The sequence below is a fragment of the Phascolarctos cinereus genome, unplaced genomic scaffold (assembly GCF_003287225.1).
Source record: "Phascolarctos cinereus isolate Bilbo 61053 unplaced genomic scaffold, phaCin_HiC Scaffold_2;HRSCAF=192, whole genome shotgun sequence".
NCBI lineage: Eukaryota > Metazoa > Chordata > Mammalia > Diprotodontia > Phascolarctidae > Phascolarctos > Phascolarctos cinereus.
Window position 1 is genome coordinate 200,135,093 of NW_027555625.1, and position 18,871 is coordinate 200,153,963.

General features: G+C 36.1%; 1 protein-coding gene across 1 annotated transcript in view; it reads right to left on the minus strand.

Moving 5' to 3' along the window:
• The window catches only part of KIDINS220 (kinase D interacting substrate 220), a 164,330-nt gene that overhangs the window by 88,144 nt on the left and 57,315 nt on the right, over positions 1 to 18,871 (minus strand). Inside the window, 6 exon segments of the mRNA XM_078149758.1 lie at positions 1,081 to 1,243; positions 7,518 to 7,662; positions 10,039 to 10,127; positions 10,307 to 10,550; positions 16,209 to 16,349; positions 18,526 to 18,815. Of these exon segments, the coding sequence (XP_078005884.1) occupies positions 1,081 to 1,243; positions 7,518 to 7,662; positions 10,039 to 10,127; positions 10,307 to 10,550; positions 16,209 to 16,349; positions 18,526 to 18,815 (1,072 nt within the window).

Below are 18,871 nucleotides of genomic sequence, written 5' to 3' on the forward strand. Positions count from 1 at the left end.
TAAGAAGGGTATTCATGTGATAAGACACACACACACACACACACACACACACACAATGAAAATTATTTTGGCAGCCTATTGGAAGATAAATGGAGATGACACAGGTTGGAAGTAGGGATCCAATTAGCAGGTGACTACAGCAGTTCAGGAGAGAGATTATGAGGTACTAAACTAGAACAGTAACTCTGTAAATGGTAAGAAGAGGACAGGCATCTTGAGAGAGTAAAATTAACAAGACTAGGCAAATAAATGGATAAGGAAGGTAGTGGCTGTGGATGAGTTTTTCATTTAGTAATTTTTCATCTTACAAACATTTCTGAGATACCACAGGACACAGTGAATGCTTGATGAGTAACTAAAGAGAAACTTCATTTTAACTATACTCACTTAAGGTCCAATTTGTAAATCTGACCAAATATGGCAATCACAAGATCAGACAAATCTTTTATTTTGCGTCAGAGCCAGGACTACAGTCAGTCAACACTTCTTATTAGGTGAAGAAATTAGACGAACTTCTTTAACTTATTAGGGTCCATGTATGTTTACGGTTTATCAATTAACATACCACTTAATTTATTGGGATACCAATACTTTTATCGTTTAATGATAATCAGGGACAATTACTATTTTCTAAGCTACTTGAGAAAGCACTTCCACATAGGTCTTCTAAGCATGACATTTTTCTAAATAACCAGAGTAGCAGTTTGGGTGGTATGACTGTTTTCATTACTCCCTGCAGTAAATAAAAATGCTCAATGAAAAGAGAATTTTATTATCTATTTTGGTGTGTGTTCACATGAGTGTATATGTCCATCTACAAGAATATGTATACTAAGTGTTAATTTGTGCTATATACCAATAAAGGCAAAATATTCCTGCATGAAAGTGTTGAATCTATTACATACTGGCACCAAAGGATATATGGGAACACAACTCTGAAATTACAGTAAATATCAAAAGGAAAATTTGGTTCAATGTACAAATATTCACTTTGCATACTCTATAACACTTTTAGCACATAAAGAAACTACAAATCAACTTAAAAGACAAAAAAAAAGCATGAGTTAACAATTATAATACCTCTCATAGATGGTTTTTAATGTCATTTGATCTGGAACACCTTCAGTTTCCTCCAAATACAGTATAAGCCATGAAGTTCGGTAGGGCCATTGCTCTGTAATGTTGATCCAGCTAGCAAGCCTATCCCAATTGAAATTAATTTGATTGGCTCTCAATAACCGTCCTATAGAGTAAGAAAATATAATGTTTTATAAATTAACATAAGTACAAGCAAAAAAAATTAGCAGACTGTCCAGAAGACAAATTACATAATTTAACTTTGCTCTAAACAAAGTAAAACACCAAGTATGTCAACATTGATTTTATTTTTTGTGATCATCTTAGCTGTGGTGAATTTTCTAGGTTCTTTAAGTAATTATTTGACTATAAGTTGATCATAGCTATTAGTATAATGATTTTTTTTTGTATTTTATATATATACACAATGAAAACAAAGATCTCATAAACCTACCTGAAAAGGTTTTTTTAATGTTCATTCCAGAACTATAATATCTTATGCTATCCTAAGACTATGTGTACCTTACTATACATTTCAGGAATCCTAAAACTACCCACTTTAGATATGATTGATATGCGGACCTCTGCAGCAAGTTATTCAGTAAGTTAAAGTATAGACTGGCTTTCTGAAAATAGGTTATGCTGGCTAATAAAGTCATTTAGATTATATAAATCTCTAAGATGTTTAAGAGCCAGGGACTCATGAATGAAAGATTTTAGTCCCAGACTAAAGAAACAAACAAGTAAGATCCTGAAAACATTTAAATAAAACCACAACAGTGATAATACAATTCATAGATATTATGCAGAGAACTTAAAGGATTTAAGTGTATTATTGCTCTGGCACTTAGACATGAAAAGAATTAGGAAAAAAACTGTGGGTTGATAAATCTGATAGAGTATTTATTTGCATGTTATTTACACTATAAAACTGACTCAATAGTTTATACCCAGGTATAACCAAATGACAAAAAAAAACCCAAAACAAAACCCAGACTGTCTCATTTTAAAAGTTTAATTCTTAATTTTCTTAAAAGATGACTTTTAATTTTTTAATTTGATGAGTAAGATAGCCTTTAAAATTGTATGTAAAACAATATTCACCTTCAAAAATAAAATTTGCTAAGTGTACACCCAAGTGAAATTGCTGCATACACCTAAAAAAAACCCTACTGTACTATTGCTATCAAACTCTCTTCCTCATTTCTGCATCTCTATGATACAAAATCAAAGAATGCCTGGGTGAATTCTCACTTCCCCAACACTATACTCTGACAACTTCTTCCCTTTCTCTCTTGGCTGTACTCCTCCCATTTCCCTAGTAGCCCCTAACCTACACTTCCATTAAGCTCTAAGGAATTTCTACGCTACAATTAACAAACTGTTTCTTAAATAAAACTGTTCTTCTCAAACTCTTTTCAGACATGACACTTCATCTCTTACCATCCTCTCCAGTATTAAATACTCTGTATGTCTTTCTATGCAATGGGCCAGAGTGAAACCAGGATACTTCTTCAGTCACTCAGCAAATACTTATTAAGTGTCTACATGTCAAGCACTGTGCAAAGCACTTTACAAAAATTACCTCATTTGATCCTCACAACAACCTTGGGAGGTAGGTGCTACTTATAACCATTTTACACTTGAGGAAATTGAGACAGAAAGCATTTAAGTGACTTGCCCAGAGAATCAGCTAGAAATGAAAAGACTACCTAGATGAAGTCAGAGGTTAGCTAGAATTAGAAAACTTAAATCTGTGATAGACAAAGACGGCAGAGCAGCATGATTTTCTGCAGTTCCATTAAGCAACATGCGAGATGGAATAAAAAAGACAGCTGGTAGGAGCAATCCAGAGTAGCTATTTAATAAGGGGGGAGGGAATTTGAGTTTAGAGTATACTGTAGTGTTTGAACTAGTTAACTAAAAGGTAGGGAGGAAAGGGAAGTAAGTGCAAAGGGAAGGGCTTGAGAAAGTACTGAGGGGTGGAGAGATTGGAGGTCATTGTGAGAATACAGAATAGATTTAAGAGGGGTAAGGCACAGGGAGAGAGGGAATTTAAAAGGGGTTGGGATAAGATAAAGGAATGCCACAGTTCTTGATCACGGAAGTGAAATATTTTTTAGGGGGTGGTGAATCTAGACTGGAGCCGTACCTATGCACAGCTGAGGTGGAGCTGAAGAGCTGGTCACAGATTTGATAAGATATTAGGATGGTTAGGAAACTATCAACATGCAGGCTGAAGTCCCCTGGTATAAGTTGGGGAACAGTTGCGGAAAAAGCAAAAGAATGTGAGAAAGGAAGAAGAATGACCTTAAGGCCAGGGGGGAAATTGCCACTATGATTTAGACTGGGTGATAAATTTTGATAGAATGACATTCAAAGGACAGGTTACAGAATAAGTTCCTTGAAGAAGGGAGAATCTGTGAGGAGAGGTGTGGAACAAAAGAATAATCTAAAGGGGGGGGGCAATAAAAGAGAAGGTGCCTCAAGCCAGTTTCCTGTGCCTCTTCCTTCAACAGGGGATCAGAGAGATTCCTTCCATCCTATGCAAGATTCTTTACCTAGCCTCTAACTCCCAGGGCAGGTCCTCTGGGCTAGCCTCTTTCCATTTGCAGGGAACCCTTCCTTTCCAGAGCTGACAGAGAGACATCATTCCTTCCTATTCCCTCCACTTATCCCCTGGCCTAACCCGCCTATAGTTAAAAGCAGAGGAACACTATTCCACCAATTCCCCCAACTGGCCTCTTCATCAGAGCAGAGTGAAAGAGTATCATCCAGATACCAAGCCCTTAATGAAGTTAATAACTTCCCAAATTCATTCAGTAATGATGTTTAACAAATTCCCACCCAGTCATAGCCTCCCCATTCCAACGATCTCGAACTCTCAACTGTCTTCATATAAACTGCGTTTTCCACTGCCCTCTGCTGCTCCCTTATCCTCATTCCCCTCAACCCAATGCCCATTACAAAGCTGCCCATCCCTTCAAGCGTGTTCTTGTGAATATGTGCTCCGTAGGTAACAAACTTTCTTTTATCAGAAACTTTTTTCTCTCCTACTTATTTCATATTCTGGATCTCTTAGACTTGGCTCCCTCCTGGTGCTACACAGCCTCTGTGGCCACTCCTGCTGGCACTTGCTATACTTTCACTTGTTCCTCTCATTCACTACCACTTTCAGACTCTCCTTCTACTTCCACTATTCAGTTATCTCTCCAACTTTGAGGATTAATCAACCCAATCAAAATGCTGATAACTATTATCTACAACCTCCAGGCCACTCTCCTTTCTTCAATGAGTTCAGTGGCTGACCCAGTCTTTCTTTCCTTCTCAACTCCTGTCTTCATAAAACTAGGAAACATAAACATACACATCAACACCCCTTAGCTCTCAGTTCATCTTACTCATTTCCCACTTATTTTGCTACTCCACCTCAGCTACACACAGAGATTATCACACACTTGATCTTGCTATCATCTAAAATGTTTTACGTCCATATTCACAACCTCTGAAATTCCCGATGTCATTCCACCTCTGCCTCTGCCATGCAGCCCCAAACCTTGCTCTTCACCCTCACCATGACCTTCTAACTTTAAATGTCTCCTAGACATTTCTACCTGGATGTCCCATATGTATCTAAAAATGAACATGTCTAAAACAGAACTTACTATTTTTCCCCCTAAACAAACCCTTTCTCTTACCTTCTCTATTTATGTCAAGGCACTACCAATTTTTCAGCTAACTAGGCTTATAATATATTAGCATCATCCTCAAGTCTTCATTCTCATTCACTACTGAATAAATGATAAGCTATCGAGTCTCACCAAGTCTACCCCCATTACATGTTGCTCACTCATCATCTTCTCTACATTCAAATTTCTACCATCTTAGTTGGGGCCCTCATTATCTCTCACCTGGACCACTGGTTCCTAATTGGTTCCCCAGCATGCATCTCTCCCCTCCCTAATCCATTCTCCACAGAGCTACTCAAATGAAAGAGGCAACATGACATGGTGCAGAGCAAGATGGACTTGAACTCAGGAAGATCTATTTTCAAATCCTGTTTTTGGTACTTTACTAGTTGCATGATCCTGGACAAGTCACGTCACCTGGCATGAGATTCTGTTTCCTCAGCTGAAAATGAGAGAGTTACACTTGATGACTCCCTAAGGTCCCTTTCAGCTCTAAATCTATGAACCTCTGATATTTCTAAGATGCAGGTCTGACCATATCACTCCTCTTGCTCAAGAAACTTCAACAAGCCCCCTAATGACTCTAGAATAAAATATAAATTCTCTTATTTGGCATTTGAAATTCTTCACAATTTAGGTAATAATTACTATTTTTATAATTACTATAATAACTAGTGTTTATATAGTGCCTATTATATGCCAGGCACTGTGCTAAGTGCTTTACAAATATTATCTCATTTGACCCTTACAACAATCCTGGGAGGCAGGTGCTACTATTATCCCCATTTTACAGGTAAGAAAACTGAGGCTGAGAGGTCAAGTGACTTAATCAAGTCACAAAGCTACTAAATTTGAACTCAGCTCTCCCTGATTCCTGGCCCAGCCCTCTATACACTGCAACACCTTGGTAGCCAGACTACCTTTTCAAGCTGCTTACATATTACTCTCCACAAGATGCCTGATTACTCAGACTGCCCCTCATCCTGAAAGGTTCTCCTCTTCACCTTCACTGCTTGGGAATTCGGCTCCCTTCCAGGCTCAGCTCCAATACTACCAACTTCTAAAGGCCTTTCCTGCTTGCCTTCTATGTTAGTTCCAACCACTCTCATTTTCCTCCAAAAAAAAAAATCACTTGTTTTTATTTCATATGTATGTATTTATTTATCTGTGAACATATTGCAATCTTTCCTAGAGTAAAATAAATGCTCCATGACACAAGAACTGTCTCCCTTTATTGTTTGTATCCTCAGGGTCTAGCTCACTGGTTGGGGCATGACAGGTACTTAATAAATCTGTGCTGATCGATTATCTTCTATAAATTCAAACTCTGTTCTTTCAGTGAATGAGATAATTATAAAAACTAGTTCTATAAATATTAAATCCCAACACTAATGTGATTATTATTATGGTAAATTATATAAATATAAAATTTTATATAAAATTTAATCTGAGTTCAAAATCAGATTCTAGAAAGTCCTACTGTAATGACTCATCATGAAATGGAAATTATCCTGTGTTCCTCATATCTATGACAAGGGAACAGAGTAGGTCCTAAAATGCTGGAAAGTCTTTGAGTACGATAATTCTAATAGACATTTTCTAAGGCTCAGAATAACTAAGTGGGAATTCCATACCACACTTAGTATGGAACTTTTTGGTGGTCACAGTAACCCATGATCCAGCTCCATTCCATTCCTGCAGGGATAATCACAAAGTGATACAAAAGGGTAACAAAGGAAGCTAAGATTCACATGGTTTTTAGAACTATTTATAAACATTAACTTAAATGCTAACAGTCTAAATGTGAAATCCTTAGCCCGTGACCAATCAATCAATTAATAAGCATTTATTCAGCTACTATGTTGCATGCATTCACCTACTATGCTGCATACATGCACTGTGCTAAGCATTTGGTATTCAAAGAAAAAAGAGAAATAGTCCCTGCCTTCAAAGAAATTTTCATCTATCCACAGAGATATTTTTATGTACATAAGCAATAGATACAAGGTAAATGCTGGGGGTCAATTGAGGGAGAGAGAGAAACACTAACAGATCATTGAGAGGACATATCCCTGGGGGAACTCAATCACATTAAATCTTAGCATTCTTGGTATAAATAAAAACAGAAGGCAATAGGATATTACAACTAAATGGAATAAAAAATCACTGATTCTTTGGAGAACTTTATTTTATAATGTGTTCAAAGACAACAACAATCATTATTTGATGAGACACTTGGTCATCTTGTACTGCAGCAGTCTTAAGTATTTGAAAAAACCATTAGACAGTTCCTACGATCCCCTGGTATCAGTACAATGTTAAAAGAAACTGAGGAAAGCCCATAGCACACGTAGTGAACCCTGAGGTAAACTGATCAAAGAACCAAAAAAGAACCATTCAGAATAAGCACACAAAAAGATTTTGATCCACATGGTTGGGGAGAATGCTGCTATCAGTGAGATGATAGATCCATTTGAGTTTTCAAATGTTTGATTATCAACATTTTTTTTAACATCCCAAACATAAGCTGAATTTTAAATGTGTAGCTATTTCACTAAGGATTTGTTGTATTATGGAACAAGGTTTTAAAGAAGTGAAAAACAGTTTTAAAAACAGTTTCTACTGCATTCTTAGCAATGCAAATCTTGTAAGCACACTACATTATGTTACTTTAACATCTTTCTGAAAATGTCATTTGAGACTGTCAGAGATTATTTCCTATAGTAAAGAGAACAAGAGTAAAAAACTTACCTGTCACAGAAACAATATTAAGTAGTCTTCTCATAGTCTGAGGACTGATATCACTGAACCAGTCCTCTGTTACTAATAGTTTCGTAAGATCAAAAGACATCTGACGTGTAATGCTCCGCTGCATTTGTCTTCTTCGGTAAGTATCCTAAAAACAACACAATGCAAATGAGAATTCATTCATATGACAAGTCAGAGAATCTAGGAACTTGAAAAAGAGAACAGTGAGAAGGGCTGAACCTGTCCTTTCACTGGTATAAGAAATTTCTTATATCACTTTCGTTCAGGTGAGGAAACTCCTACAAATACCAAGTTGACATCTTTTATGCAACTTATACTCTTACAGAGCTGCCCTGAACAGAAAGAGGCTGTGATTTGCCCAGGGATAAAACAGACAATCTGTGTCAGAGGCAAAACTTGAACTTGTACCTTCCTGGCTTCAAGGCTGGCTCTCTATCCACTATGCTATGGTGCCTACCTCTCAAAAGAAGAAAATATTCTGATCAATACTTTACTACCAGAAAAATTCAGATTCTCAAAAAGAAAACAGAAAATTATCAAAATGATTGTAAAAATTACATACAGTAGCAATGAAAGTATTTGTTTTTACTGAATAACAGAAGTATTTTGTGAAAAACACTTTCAAATACAGGTGTGACTCAATTTACAGAGCTATGTTAATACAACATGTATATACTTAATTTTGTAAAGAGACATGCCTTACAACTGCTGAAGAAGTTCATTCTTTAAAGATATGATTTGTCTCCCTGGTTTGTCTGAGTTTTGAAGTTCAGATTTTCCCTTTAAATGTAATTAATATTTACTGTGCATCTACTATTTGGTTTTGCCTAAAACAGGGAAAATCATAGCTAATTCTACTCACTTTGAGTTTGTATAATGCCTTATCCTAACTGCTCAAGGCACTTTTTCTCAGGGCCAGATATTAGTAATTTTTAAAAATCAAAATACATACCACAGTAGGATCACAGGATCAAAGAATCAGATTTAAACCTGGGAAGGATATTAGAGATTATCTAGTCCAATCCCTCCATTTTAGAGATGGTAAAACTAAGGCCTAGAGAACTTAAAGTGATTTGGTCCAAGTCATATAGATAGCAACAGAAAAGGCAGAATTCAAACCTAGGCCCTCTGGATCGACATCCTGAGCTCATTCCACTACCCTACACTGCCTCTCACCAGTAGTAAACATTTGTCCAATATCAAGGAGTAAGTTAGTGGTAGACCTAGAACAAGAATCAGTTTTGGGAAGAAGGGAAAGAATAAAGCATTTATATAGTGCCTTCTATGTTCCAGACACTGTGCTAAACTTTTTTATTTTTTTAAATTTTCTTTATTTTATTAATTTATTTTGATTTATAGAAAATCACTTCCATATGCTTTTGAGTTTAAAATTTTTCTCCCCCTTCCTCCCCACCACCCTCCCCAAGACTGCGCACAATCTGATATAGGCTATATATTTACATTCCTATTAAACATATTTTCACATTAGTGGTGTTGTAAGTAAAAATTAAAACCAATAGGAGGAACCATCAGAAAAAGGAAACAAAACTCAACAGAACTCTTTTTCATAAATATTATTTGATCCTCACAACAACTCTAGGAGGTCAATGCTATTATTATCCCTATTTAAGAATTAAGGAAACGGAAGTAAACAAAGGTTAAATAACTTGCACAGGGTCACATAGCCAGTAAGTGTGTGAGGTTAGATTTGAACTTAGGTCTTCCTGAAACCAGATTTGGGGGAGACAGCACAGAACATAAGCAGAGCATGAGTTACAAATTTAATGGTATGATGACACAACTTTTACTCTCTGATGCTGAACAAGCAATAGTCTTGGAACTCACCTATAAGGTAAACTGTTTCATGACAGTACTTTGATCTGAAGCCAACACTGAAAGAGGACTTTGGGGAATGAAGAACAGTGTGTACAATCAAAATCCTAGGCCTTGTTTTATTGTACTTATTCAGAGCTTGAAATTACTAAAAGGTGCTGCAGGTAAACTAGACATTTACATCCTAAAGAACTATGAGAAATGTTCTACTGTTTGATTTGCTGCAACCACATTCTATTAATATGATCCTGAAATGTTCCAACTACACCTACCTTGACCTTGAAATTCCCTTTGACTTCCAACTCTTTACTACCTTATATCTTTCGTCTTCTCAAAACAGTGTGAAAAGACAATAAATTGCTCAGCTTTATTTAAGGTAAATGAAGGTAGATATGGCCACCATATCTGTAGTGTAAGTTCTTCCCTAGCAGCAAAAGAAGAGAGCAAAAGGATGGAAGGAGCAAGATGGGGCACATCTAAGTATACAGCAGCATTGAGTTACTATGGCTCTACACTCAGACAGTCCCTGAAATCCAACTTGAAACTGCTGCAAGGAAATTCAATGATAAATTTCGTTTGGAAACTAATAATTCAATAGCTATAAAAGGTTTTAATAACACATTTTACCTTTGTTTCAACCCAGAAGTCTGACTGAAAACAAGCATCTTACCCGTCTGTTGAGGGCTGTCTTGCTGCCAAGTTTGGTCATTTCCCCAAGGCTGTTCTGCGAAACTCTTCTGTCAGTATCTTCATGTAATCCTTAAAATAATTTACAAAGACAAACAATTTACACACTGAAATGCTTCTGTGTTATTGTTACTTTAAGTAAGCAGTCACAACTCTCCAAAGTATATTTAAGTTAAAAGTATTCTCTTTAAAAGCAAGTAGAATTTTTAGCTGTTCTAAGAACTTTAATATTTTAGAGGCTTGGTTTTTACCTGCGCTATCAGAACATACAACTTCTCCATTTGAAGTGGCAGTTACGAGAAATTTTCTTGCACTGCTTAATCCACGACTATTAAGGAAAACAGGCAAATGAACTATATTGCGCATGTAGTCATGACCATTTATATTTGAATCACGAAGTACACTGTTGAGGTTCTGGTTAATTGCCTTTATGATAATGTGTGGGTCACTTGCAAAAATAGCAATGAATGGACCTTTTGAAAACAGAACTCGGACCTGTAACACAAGAAAAGTTTACATACATATATATTTTGACATACATTGACATATATTCACATATAGACACACATATACACTTGTATTTGATATAAATTAATAAGAAACACTATACTGGGAAACAATCAATGCTACGAAATGCAATAGGAGACATCATCCATAACTCTCAAGAGCTTACAATTTCTATATGAGAAAAATGAAATGTGTGCTTTTTGAGGCAGCCAGATCTCTATACCTGGAGGTCAAGAATACCCAGGTTCAAATATGACCTCAAACACTAGCTGTGTGACCTGGACAAGTCATTTAACTTCTCTATACCTCAGTTTCTTCAATTGTATATGGGGATAAGAATAGTGCCTACCTTCCAGGATTGTTGTGAGGATCAAATGATATCTGTAAAAAGTGTTCAGCATAGTGCCTGGCACATAGAAGGTGCTTCGTAAATCTATCTATCTATCTATCTATCTATCTATCTATCTATCTATCTATCTATCTACCTATCTATCTTTCTTTCTTTTTCTCCCTCCCTCACTTCATCTTTTCTTCCCTTGACATCTCCAAAATGTTGTTTGATGGTGACAGAAGAAATATGAATCTCTTCAAGAAGCAGTGTGATTAAAAAAGTATTGGTTTTCAGAAGTCAAAAGACCCAAATTCAACTCCCAATTCTGATATTTATTAGCGGCATGTCTAGGGGGAACTTACTTTATGCTTCTGAGTTTCAGTTGCTTGATCCATAAAATGGAGATAATATTGCTTGCATTACCTACAATCCAGACTTTTCGTGAAGTGCTTTGCAAGACCTTAAAGTCATTCTCCAAGGCCATCAGATAAACTTCCTTTTTACAAAGCTTTCCTCAACACCAACTGGATATTTCATAGTATTTTTTTTCTTTTATAGCTCTCCAAACTCTTACCATATTATCATTTACATTATAATTATTTTTACTGTTTGAGTTTAATAAATTTTTGGTATTTTGGGAAAGACATTCATTTTCTCACTCATTTTTCTCTCCCCTCTTAAGACTGTTATTTCATCTGAATCAGGAAAATACCCAAGAGAAGAATTCTTACTTTAAATCAAGAAGGATTAACTTCAAATCTGTGTTCTTTTATTAAATTATTATTTTGATAGGTATATTTCAACACAATTAGTTACCTTTGTAATCCCATGTATTTTATTTTATGCATTTAAAAACATTATTCTGAGAATGCTCTATAGTCTTTACCACAATGCTAAAGGAGACTATGACACAAAAAAACCATTAATAACTCCCACTTTAAACCAAATAATAAAATGGGCAAAAATGCAAAATTTGCCTAAAGCAGCTAAATGTAAATTTATGAATCTCAATGTGATTAAGTCAATAAGGAAGAACTACAGTTTTTTACTTAGGATAGATGCACCTGGATAAAAGTATTAGAAATATACATTAAAAGTCAGGCAGCATCTTAATCAACATTTACCACTAGTATAAAAGTCTGAAGCGACCTTCAAATTCAACACTGAAGGAATTTTCAAGAAAATATCATTTATGGGGCGGAGCCAAGATGGCAGAGTGAAAGCAGTGACTTGCTTGAGCTCTCCCCCAAACCCCTCCAAACACCTATAAAAAATTGCTCTAAACAAATTCTAAAGCAGCAGAACCCACAAAAAGACAGAGTGAAACAAACTTCCAGCCCAAGACAACCCGGATGGTCGATCAGAAAGGTATATCGCACCAGGCTGGGAGAGAAGCACAGTTTGGTGTGGGCATGCAGACCACAGTGAACCTGGAACAGGCCACAGAGGACTGAATCACAGGCAGCTGTGGTGGTTTCCAGACCTCTCAAACCACAAACGCCAAAGACAACTTAGAAGGTCAGTGGGAAAAGTCTGTTTCTGTAGTGAGAGAGAAGCTAGGTTTCAGCCCCAGTTCCCAAGCACCGCCCTGGGGCCAACGCTGCTTTCTCAGCTTCATGCCTACTGACTGAGGGGGAACCCAGTGGCTGATCAGAGGAGGATTGCAGGGATCTTTCTGTCAGTGTTGAGGGAGGAATCTCTTGCTTTGTCTGTGCTTGGATCTGGGTCACAGTCCTGGGGTGAGGAGGAGCACTGGCATGGTAGAGCTTGTAGTGGTGGTGAAGAGCAAATTCTCCTCATAGTTCCAAGATAAAAAAGGGTGCTTGTGGTCACCCACAGACCAGAGCACAGGCCAGGAAAGGAGTAAACACCTCGCCCCTTATCATAACACCTTGGAATAACTGAAAATTTACAGGTCCCCAGAAGTATCTCTGAAAACAGCTGTACAAATCCCCAAAGTTTGGGACAGTACATTGTCCACGTTGGAAGCACACCTCTACCTGGTTTCAGCCGGTTTGAACTGGTTTAAAGCTGTTTTAAACAGGTCTTGACCAGTCTGAACTGGTTTGGGCTGGCTTTGACGAATTTGAACTGGTTTGGGCTGGCTGGTTTCAGCCAGTTTGAACTAGTTTTGGCCGGTTTGAACTGGTTTGAGCCAGTTTCAGCTGGTTTTGGCCAGTTTGAACTGGTTTTGTCTAGTATGAACTGGTTTTGGCTGGGTTTGAACCCATTTTGACTGGTTTGAATTGGTTTTTACCGGTTTGAACTGGTTTGGAACTGTTTTTTGCCATTTTGAAATGGCTTTTGCTCTTTTGCATTGGTTTTGATGTTTGGGCCCGTTAGAACTGGTTTGGGCCAGTTTTGACTGGTTTTAGCAGTTCGAACTGCTTTATGCCTGTTTAAATTTTTCATTTTTCATTTTTTATTTTTTTACTTTTTAAACTAGTTTGAACTGTGTAACTGTGTCATTGTAAAGAGAAGAGACAGATAGGACGTGAGAGTTATGGAGCTGATGCACAGCACACAGTGCTGAATCAACTGGTTTTAAGAAAATGTTGGGTAAATTCAGAGGCAGTTAACCTCTCACAATAGTTGTATAACTATTGCATGATAATGATGGATACTCACTGTATATATAGACAATTCATTACATCTTTTAAGCATCAAAAAAGAAAATAAAAATATTTTAAAATAAAGAAAATATTTATTTATGGCAAAGCTTTTAAAAATGCTAGTATAGATTTTTTTCAAATGGCTCATAATTCAAAAAAACTTAACATTATATATACTATTAAAAATTTAAAAAGCCACTCAGAACTTAACAGACTCAGTAGAAAAGTGGTAAGATCTTTCATCAAGTATTTTAAAGACCTATTTAAGGGGGATAACACTGTTTGCATTATCTAAAATCTGGACTTATTGTGAATATTTACAAAATTCATGAAATATTTACCAAAATTTACCAATATCAGCTTATTATTATACTAGTATATTAATGAGAAAATTGACCTTGCTAAAGTTCAAATTGGATTTCATCAAGTAAATCAATAATTTATATGTTCTAACAAATGTATAATAAAACCAAAAGAAGCAAAATGTATTTAAGAAATATAGTTATGTATAAATACGTGTGTATATATGTGTATGTACTGTGTGTATGTGTATAACAATATGTGTCCATGTGTATATGAATGAGAATTATTTTTGGTAGTGGCTTGCTTTTCAAAAGAAACAGCTTCCTTAATACTGACCTTAGGTTCTGGAATAAATGTTTACCAAAGTTTCTTTATACAGATAACTCAAAGAGGCACTCTGAAAATACTAAATTACTCCCGCAATGACTATTTAAGTTAGAAAACCATGAAAATAAGACAAGACCTGTTAGGGTTATTCAAACTGTATCATGTCAAGAAGTTGATTTTTTTTCTTGTTTCTATTAGGAGCTAAGCTTCTGTAGCATTCTAAGAGCAAAGCCATGCTTTTTTGCATTTTATTAAACAAAAAATATACACAGGAAAAAAGCTTTCATATTTCTATTTTGTCTAATAATTTATTTTCAAATCAATTTCCTTGCAATATAATAATTCTTCTCTATAAGGTTTTTTTTATGGAAGCTAGACAGGTTTACGTAAAGCTGAAGTTATATAGTCGCTTTTCATTTGAACATTTAAAGAGTCAGAAACATAGGGCTTCCTTCTTAATGTGCTAATAACTGTGACTAATTATGAGATTCTTCGAAAAGTATCATGTCCTTTTTTTGTTTGTTTTTTTGTTTTGTTTTTTTTTTAGGCAATTGGGGTTAAGTGACTTGCCCAGGGTCACACAGCTAGTAAGTGTCAAGTGTTTGGTCTGAGGCCGGATTTGAACTCAGGTACTCCTGACTTCAGGGCTGCTGTCCTCTGTGCCACTTAGCTGCCCGTCATGTCCTTTTTATAGACCTTTAAAACTAATCACATGTAACTACTAAATCAGCAAATGTCTTGAAATTTACATATGAAGCATGAATTATCTCTAATTTTAAACTTTTTAAAAAGTAACTCCCACAATAATTTTAAAAGATTCTTTAAAAAATAAAGTTTTTTAATATCACATCTCTCCACAGCCCAATCAATCTCAAAACACAACATTTAGTCATCATCTTGGTCACGGACATTTCCAAGGTGAGGTTTTATATTTTGTTACCACAGAAAAGAGTTATCAGAAAATCCATGGTTTTCTTTGTTTGAGGTTAAGTCCTGCTGATAGAGATGTATCATTCCCAATATTCTTATTTTGCATCTTTCCTTCTGGAAGTGTATCTTTTCTGATTCACTATAAAAATCTTCAGTATAAACTGCTTTTACTGAAAAAGTTTTAGGAGTAAGAGTTGACATAGTTTACTCTAAGTGTAATCACTGGTACATTCTTCATCAACTGACTAACTATTGATTACTTCTCTCCACTGTGATTCAAATTTTTTCTGGGTAGGGGAGAAGAGAGAAAGGGTAGACTCCAGAGGTTCCCCACTTCTCCTCTCCCACTTTCCCATATACACATTGCTCTATGATTTGGTCCCTCCATAATTATTTTTAAAGCCTTTCTCTCAACTAGACTGAGCACAGGTACCATCTTTATGGGTTACAGTATCTTTATACTCATCTTTATGGTCTATGGTGTGGTGCTTCATGCTACTGCTTAGAAGTATACCTAATGTGTCCTGCTTATTAACAGCACTTGGGGTTCCCCACTACCACCTCCAGTTCTGTCCACAACCATCTGTGATGACTCACAGAAACCCCTAGAGAAACACCTTCACCATTTCTATCACACATCCTCATTAGACTTAAAATATAAGTTGTAAGATAAGAAAAAAACTTACAGGCCATCTAGTCTAATAGCTTAATTTTACAGATAAGGAAACTGAAGCTCTAAGAGGTTAAAAGATTGGTCCAAGGTCACAGAGTTAGTGAACAGCAAAGCGAAAATTCAAGTATATATCCCCTGACTCCAAATTCATTGCTCTTTACTACACTGTTTTTTCAGCTGTCATATCTTCTATAAGATCTGTTTTTTTAATGTTAAATATTTGAGCTTGATGTTTCCACCTAAGAAATACTATCTTTTATTACTACTGATAAATCAAAACCATGTAAAGAGTTGAAAATTACTCACAAAAATTATTAATAAAAAAGGAAACATAATACACCCTGTGGCATCTACTTTTAATGCAAAACTCTCAAATTTACTTCAGTTAAAATAATATAAAATTTGGCCTCTATAGTAAACCACCAAGTACATAAAACTCTTTGACTAAATTAAAATGACTGAAAACATACTGTGTCTAACATCTGTAGGACTTTGTCTTGTTCACAAGCATCTAGCCCATCAATGATGACCACTAGTCTCGTCTGATTCTGAGTGAAGCTGTCTATGGTTTTTGCCATTCTAGCCATCAATTCCACTTCACATTTCAGAACCTGTTCAAAAGAAAGCATTTAAGTTATAATGAAATATTTCATAAAAGAAAGCTGTTTTTTATTTTAATATTAATGCAAAATACTCCAGTAAAACAAATACAGACTCAAGAGTCTAGAATCCTAGCTTCAAATTCTGGTTTCATTCATGATATTACATTACTTCGATCAAGTTACTTAGAGGGTGGAACCAAAATGGCAGAGTGGCATTTTTGCTTAGCTTTACCAACACATACACACACACACTCCTCCACAACTTAGAAAACATGCCAGACTGATAAAAAGCCAAGAGAAAGTCACAGTGAGTCATTTTTCCAGCCCAGGGCAACTTAGGAAGAGAAACAAAAAAGTCTACAGATGCTAAGGCAGAAGTTGGTCAGGAGTACAGGGTGGTGGCAGTGGCAGCAAGACAGGAGCAAGCACCAAGGCAGAATCCCAGGAGACTCCTCAACTAGTGATGGGGGCAGGAGCCATCTGGCAGCTCTGTCACCCGATGTTCTAGGTCACAGATCCAGGAAAGCAGAGCAATAAATTCCAGAAACTGAGCTTGTGTGGCTCTGAGCCCAAGATCAAAGAAATGACTCAGTTCTAACTTTTAGACCAGAACAAAGACTACAATGGAAAAACCAGGGCAGAAGCTAAGATCAAAGGGCAGCCAGCAGCTCAGTCTCTCTGAAACTGCAGAATCTCACAACAGGCCAACAGTGACTAAGTTCAGCCACAGTCTACTTAAACTCAACTATACAAAATCCAACAAACCCAAATCTGGGTCAGTGACTTCCAGAATTCAGATAAGGAGGGCTGTGAAAAGACTTCTCCCTGGATCACATCACTTTAGAAGCACCAAAAACTTCAGGTTCCCCCAGACTGAGGAGAAAGTGACAAACTTTTCCCACATCCCCCCAGAAATGAGCAAAGCCAAAGTCAAGAAGTAGGCTGGAAGAATGAGCAAACAAACAAACAAAAAAAGAAGCTGACCACAGTTTCTGTGATGACAGGAAACTCAAGACCAACACAGAAGGAAAAAATGACTTGAAGATATCTACAAGCAAAGCCTCAAGGAAAAAATGCAGATTGGACATAGGCCCTAAAAGAATTCCTAGAAGAGTTAAAGAGCTAAAAAAAAAAGTGATGTAAAAAAATCAAATAAGAAATGTAGAGGAAAAATGGGAAAAGAAATGAGCTAACCAAGAAAGTTATGAAAAAAGAATCAATAGCTTGATAAAAGAGGTACAAAACCTTGCTGCAGAAAATAATGCCTTAAAAATTAGAACTGGCTAAATGGAATGACTCCATGAGATAACAAGAAATAACAAACAAAGTAAAAGACTGGGAAAAAAAAATAGAAGAAAAGATAAAATATCTGACAGGAAAACAACTGACCAGGAAAACAGATTAAAGAGATCAAATTTATACATCTTTGGTCTACCTGAAAGCTATGATCAAGGTACTTGGAATTAAAAAATTCACTACTGGAAGGGGACTTAGAGATCATGATCCATTGCTTTCATTTTACAAGTAAGAAAACTAAGGCTCAGAGAACCCAGGTCTCCAAACTAACAATGTTTTTTCTATTATGTCATTCTGCCTTGCCTCAGTTTCCTTGGGCAGAGCTAATATCTATTCCTTTTTTCTACTATAAAAGAAATAATTACTATTTATGGAAAGCCCTGAAAAGCCCTTTGATATAGAATAGCATAAATAGAAAGCTATATAGTAGGACATATATTCACCCATCACCAAGCATTTATGAAGCACTTACTGGGTGCCAGGCACTGTGCTAGATGGTAAGGATACAATGACAAAAATGAAACAGTTTCTGCCCTCAAGGAGCTCACATTTTATCAAAGAAGACAACATGAATTTACAAATACATACACAGTAAATCAAGGGGAAAGAACAAAACAAGCATCTAAAGAAATCAAGAAAAGTTTCATGTAGACAATGGCCATTAAAAGTGATCTGTGTAGAGATAATAATTGATCTCAGTGGATGAGAGATGCCAAGAGAAAGCTTTACAGCATATCCACAGCTAAGGAATATACCTGAATTTAATTCCAAATGAAATTAAACCTAAAAATTTTTAAGGTCACAATGTTTTAAACACAGCTCAATGCTTATAATCCTAGAAAATCTATGAGCTAGAGTTTTTGTTGTAAATATTTCAATATTTAGTTACCTTCATGAAACCTTCACTTTTCAACTTGTGCAGTTTGGTTGCTGCATTATGGAGACGTTTACGCTGAGAATTCAGGATAGAGTCTAGTACTCTCCACCAAGTACGACAGTTTAAAATGAAGGCCAAACCAACAATAGATGCAATTGATATAAGAATAGCATTCACTGTCATATGTTTTTGGTCAACTCTAAATATAGCAAGGAGAGTGATTCCAGCAATAATACAACCCAAGATGAAAATGAAGATGATAAAAGATGGAAGGCAGCAAGTTTTCTTCCACTTTTTTTTTCCTGTAATACATAAAAAGAGTTTTGGACATTATTTATGCTTCTAATGTCTAGATAAC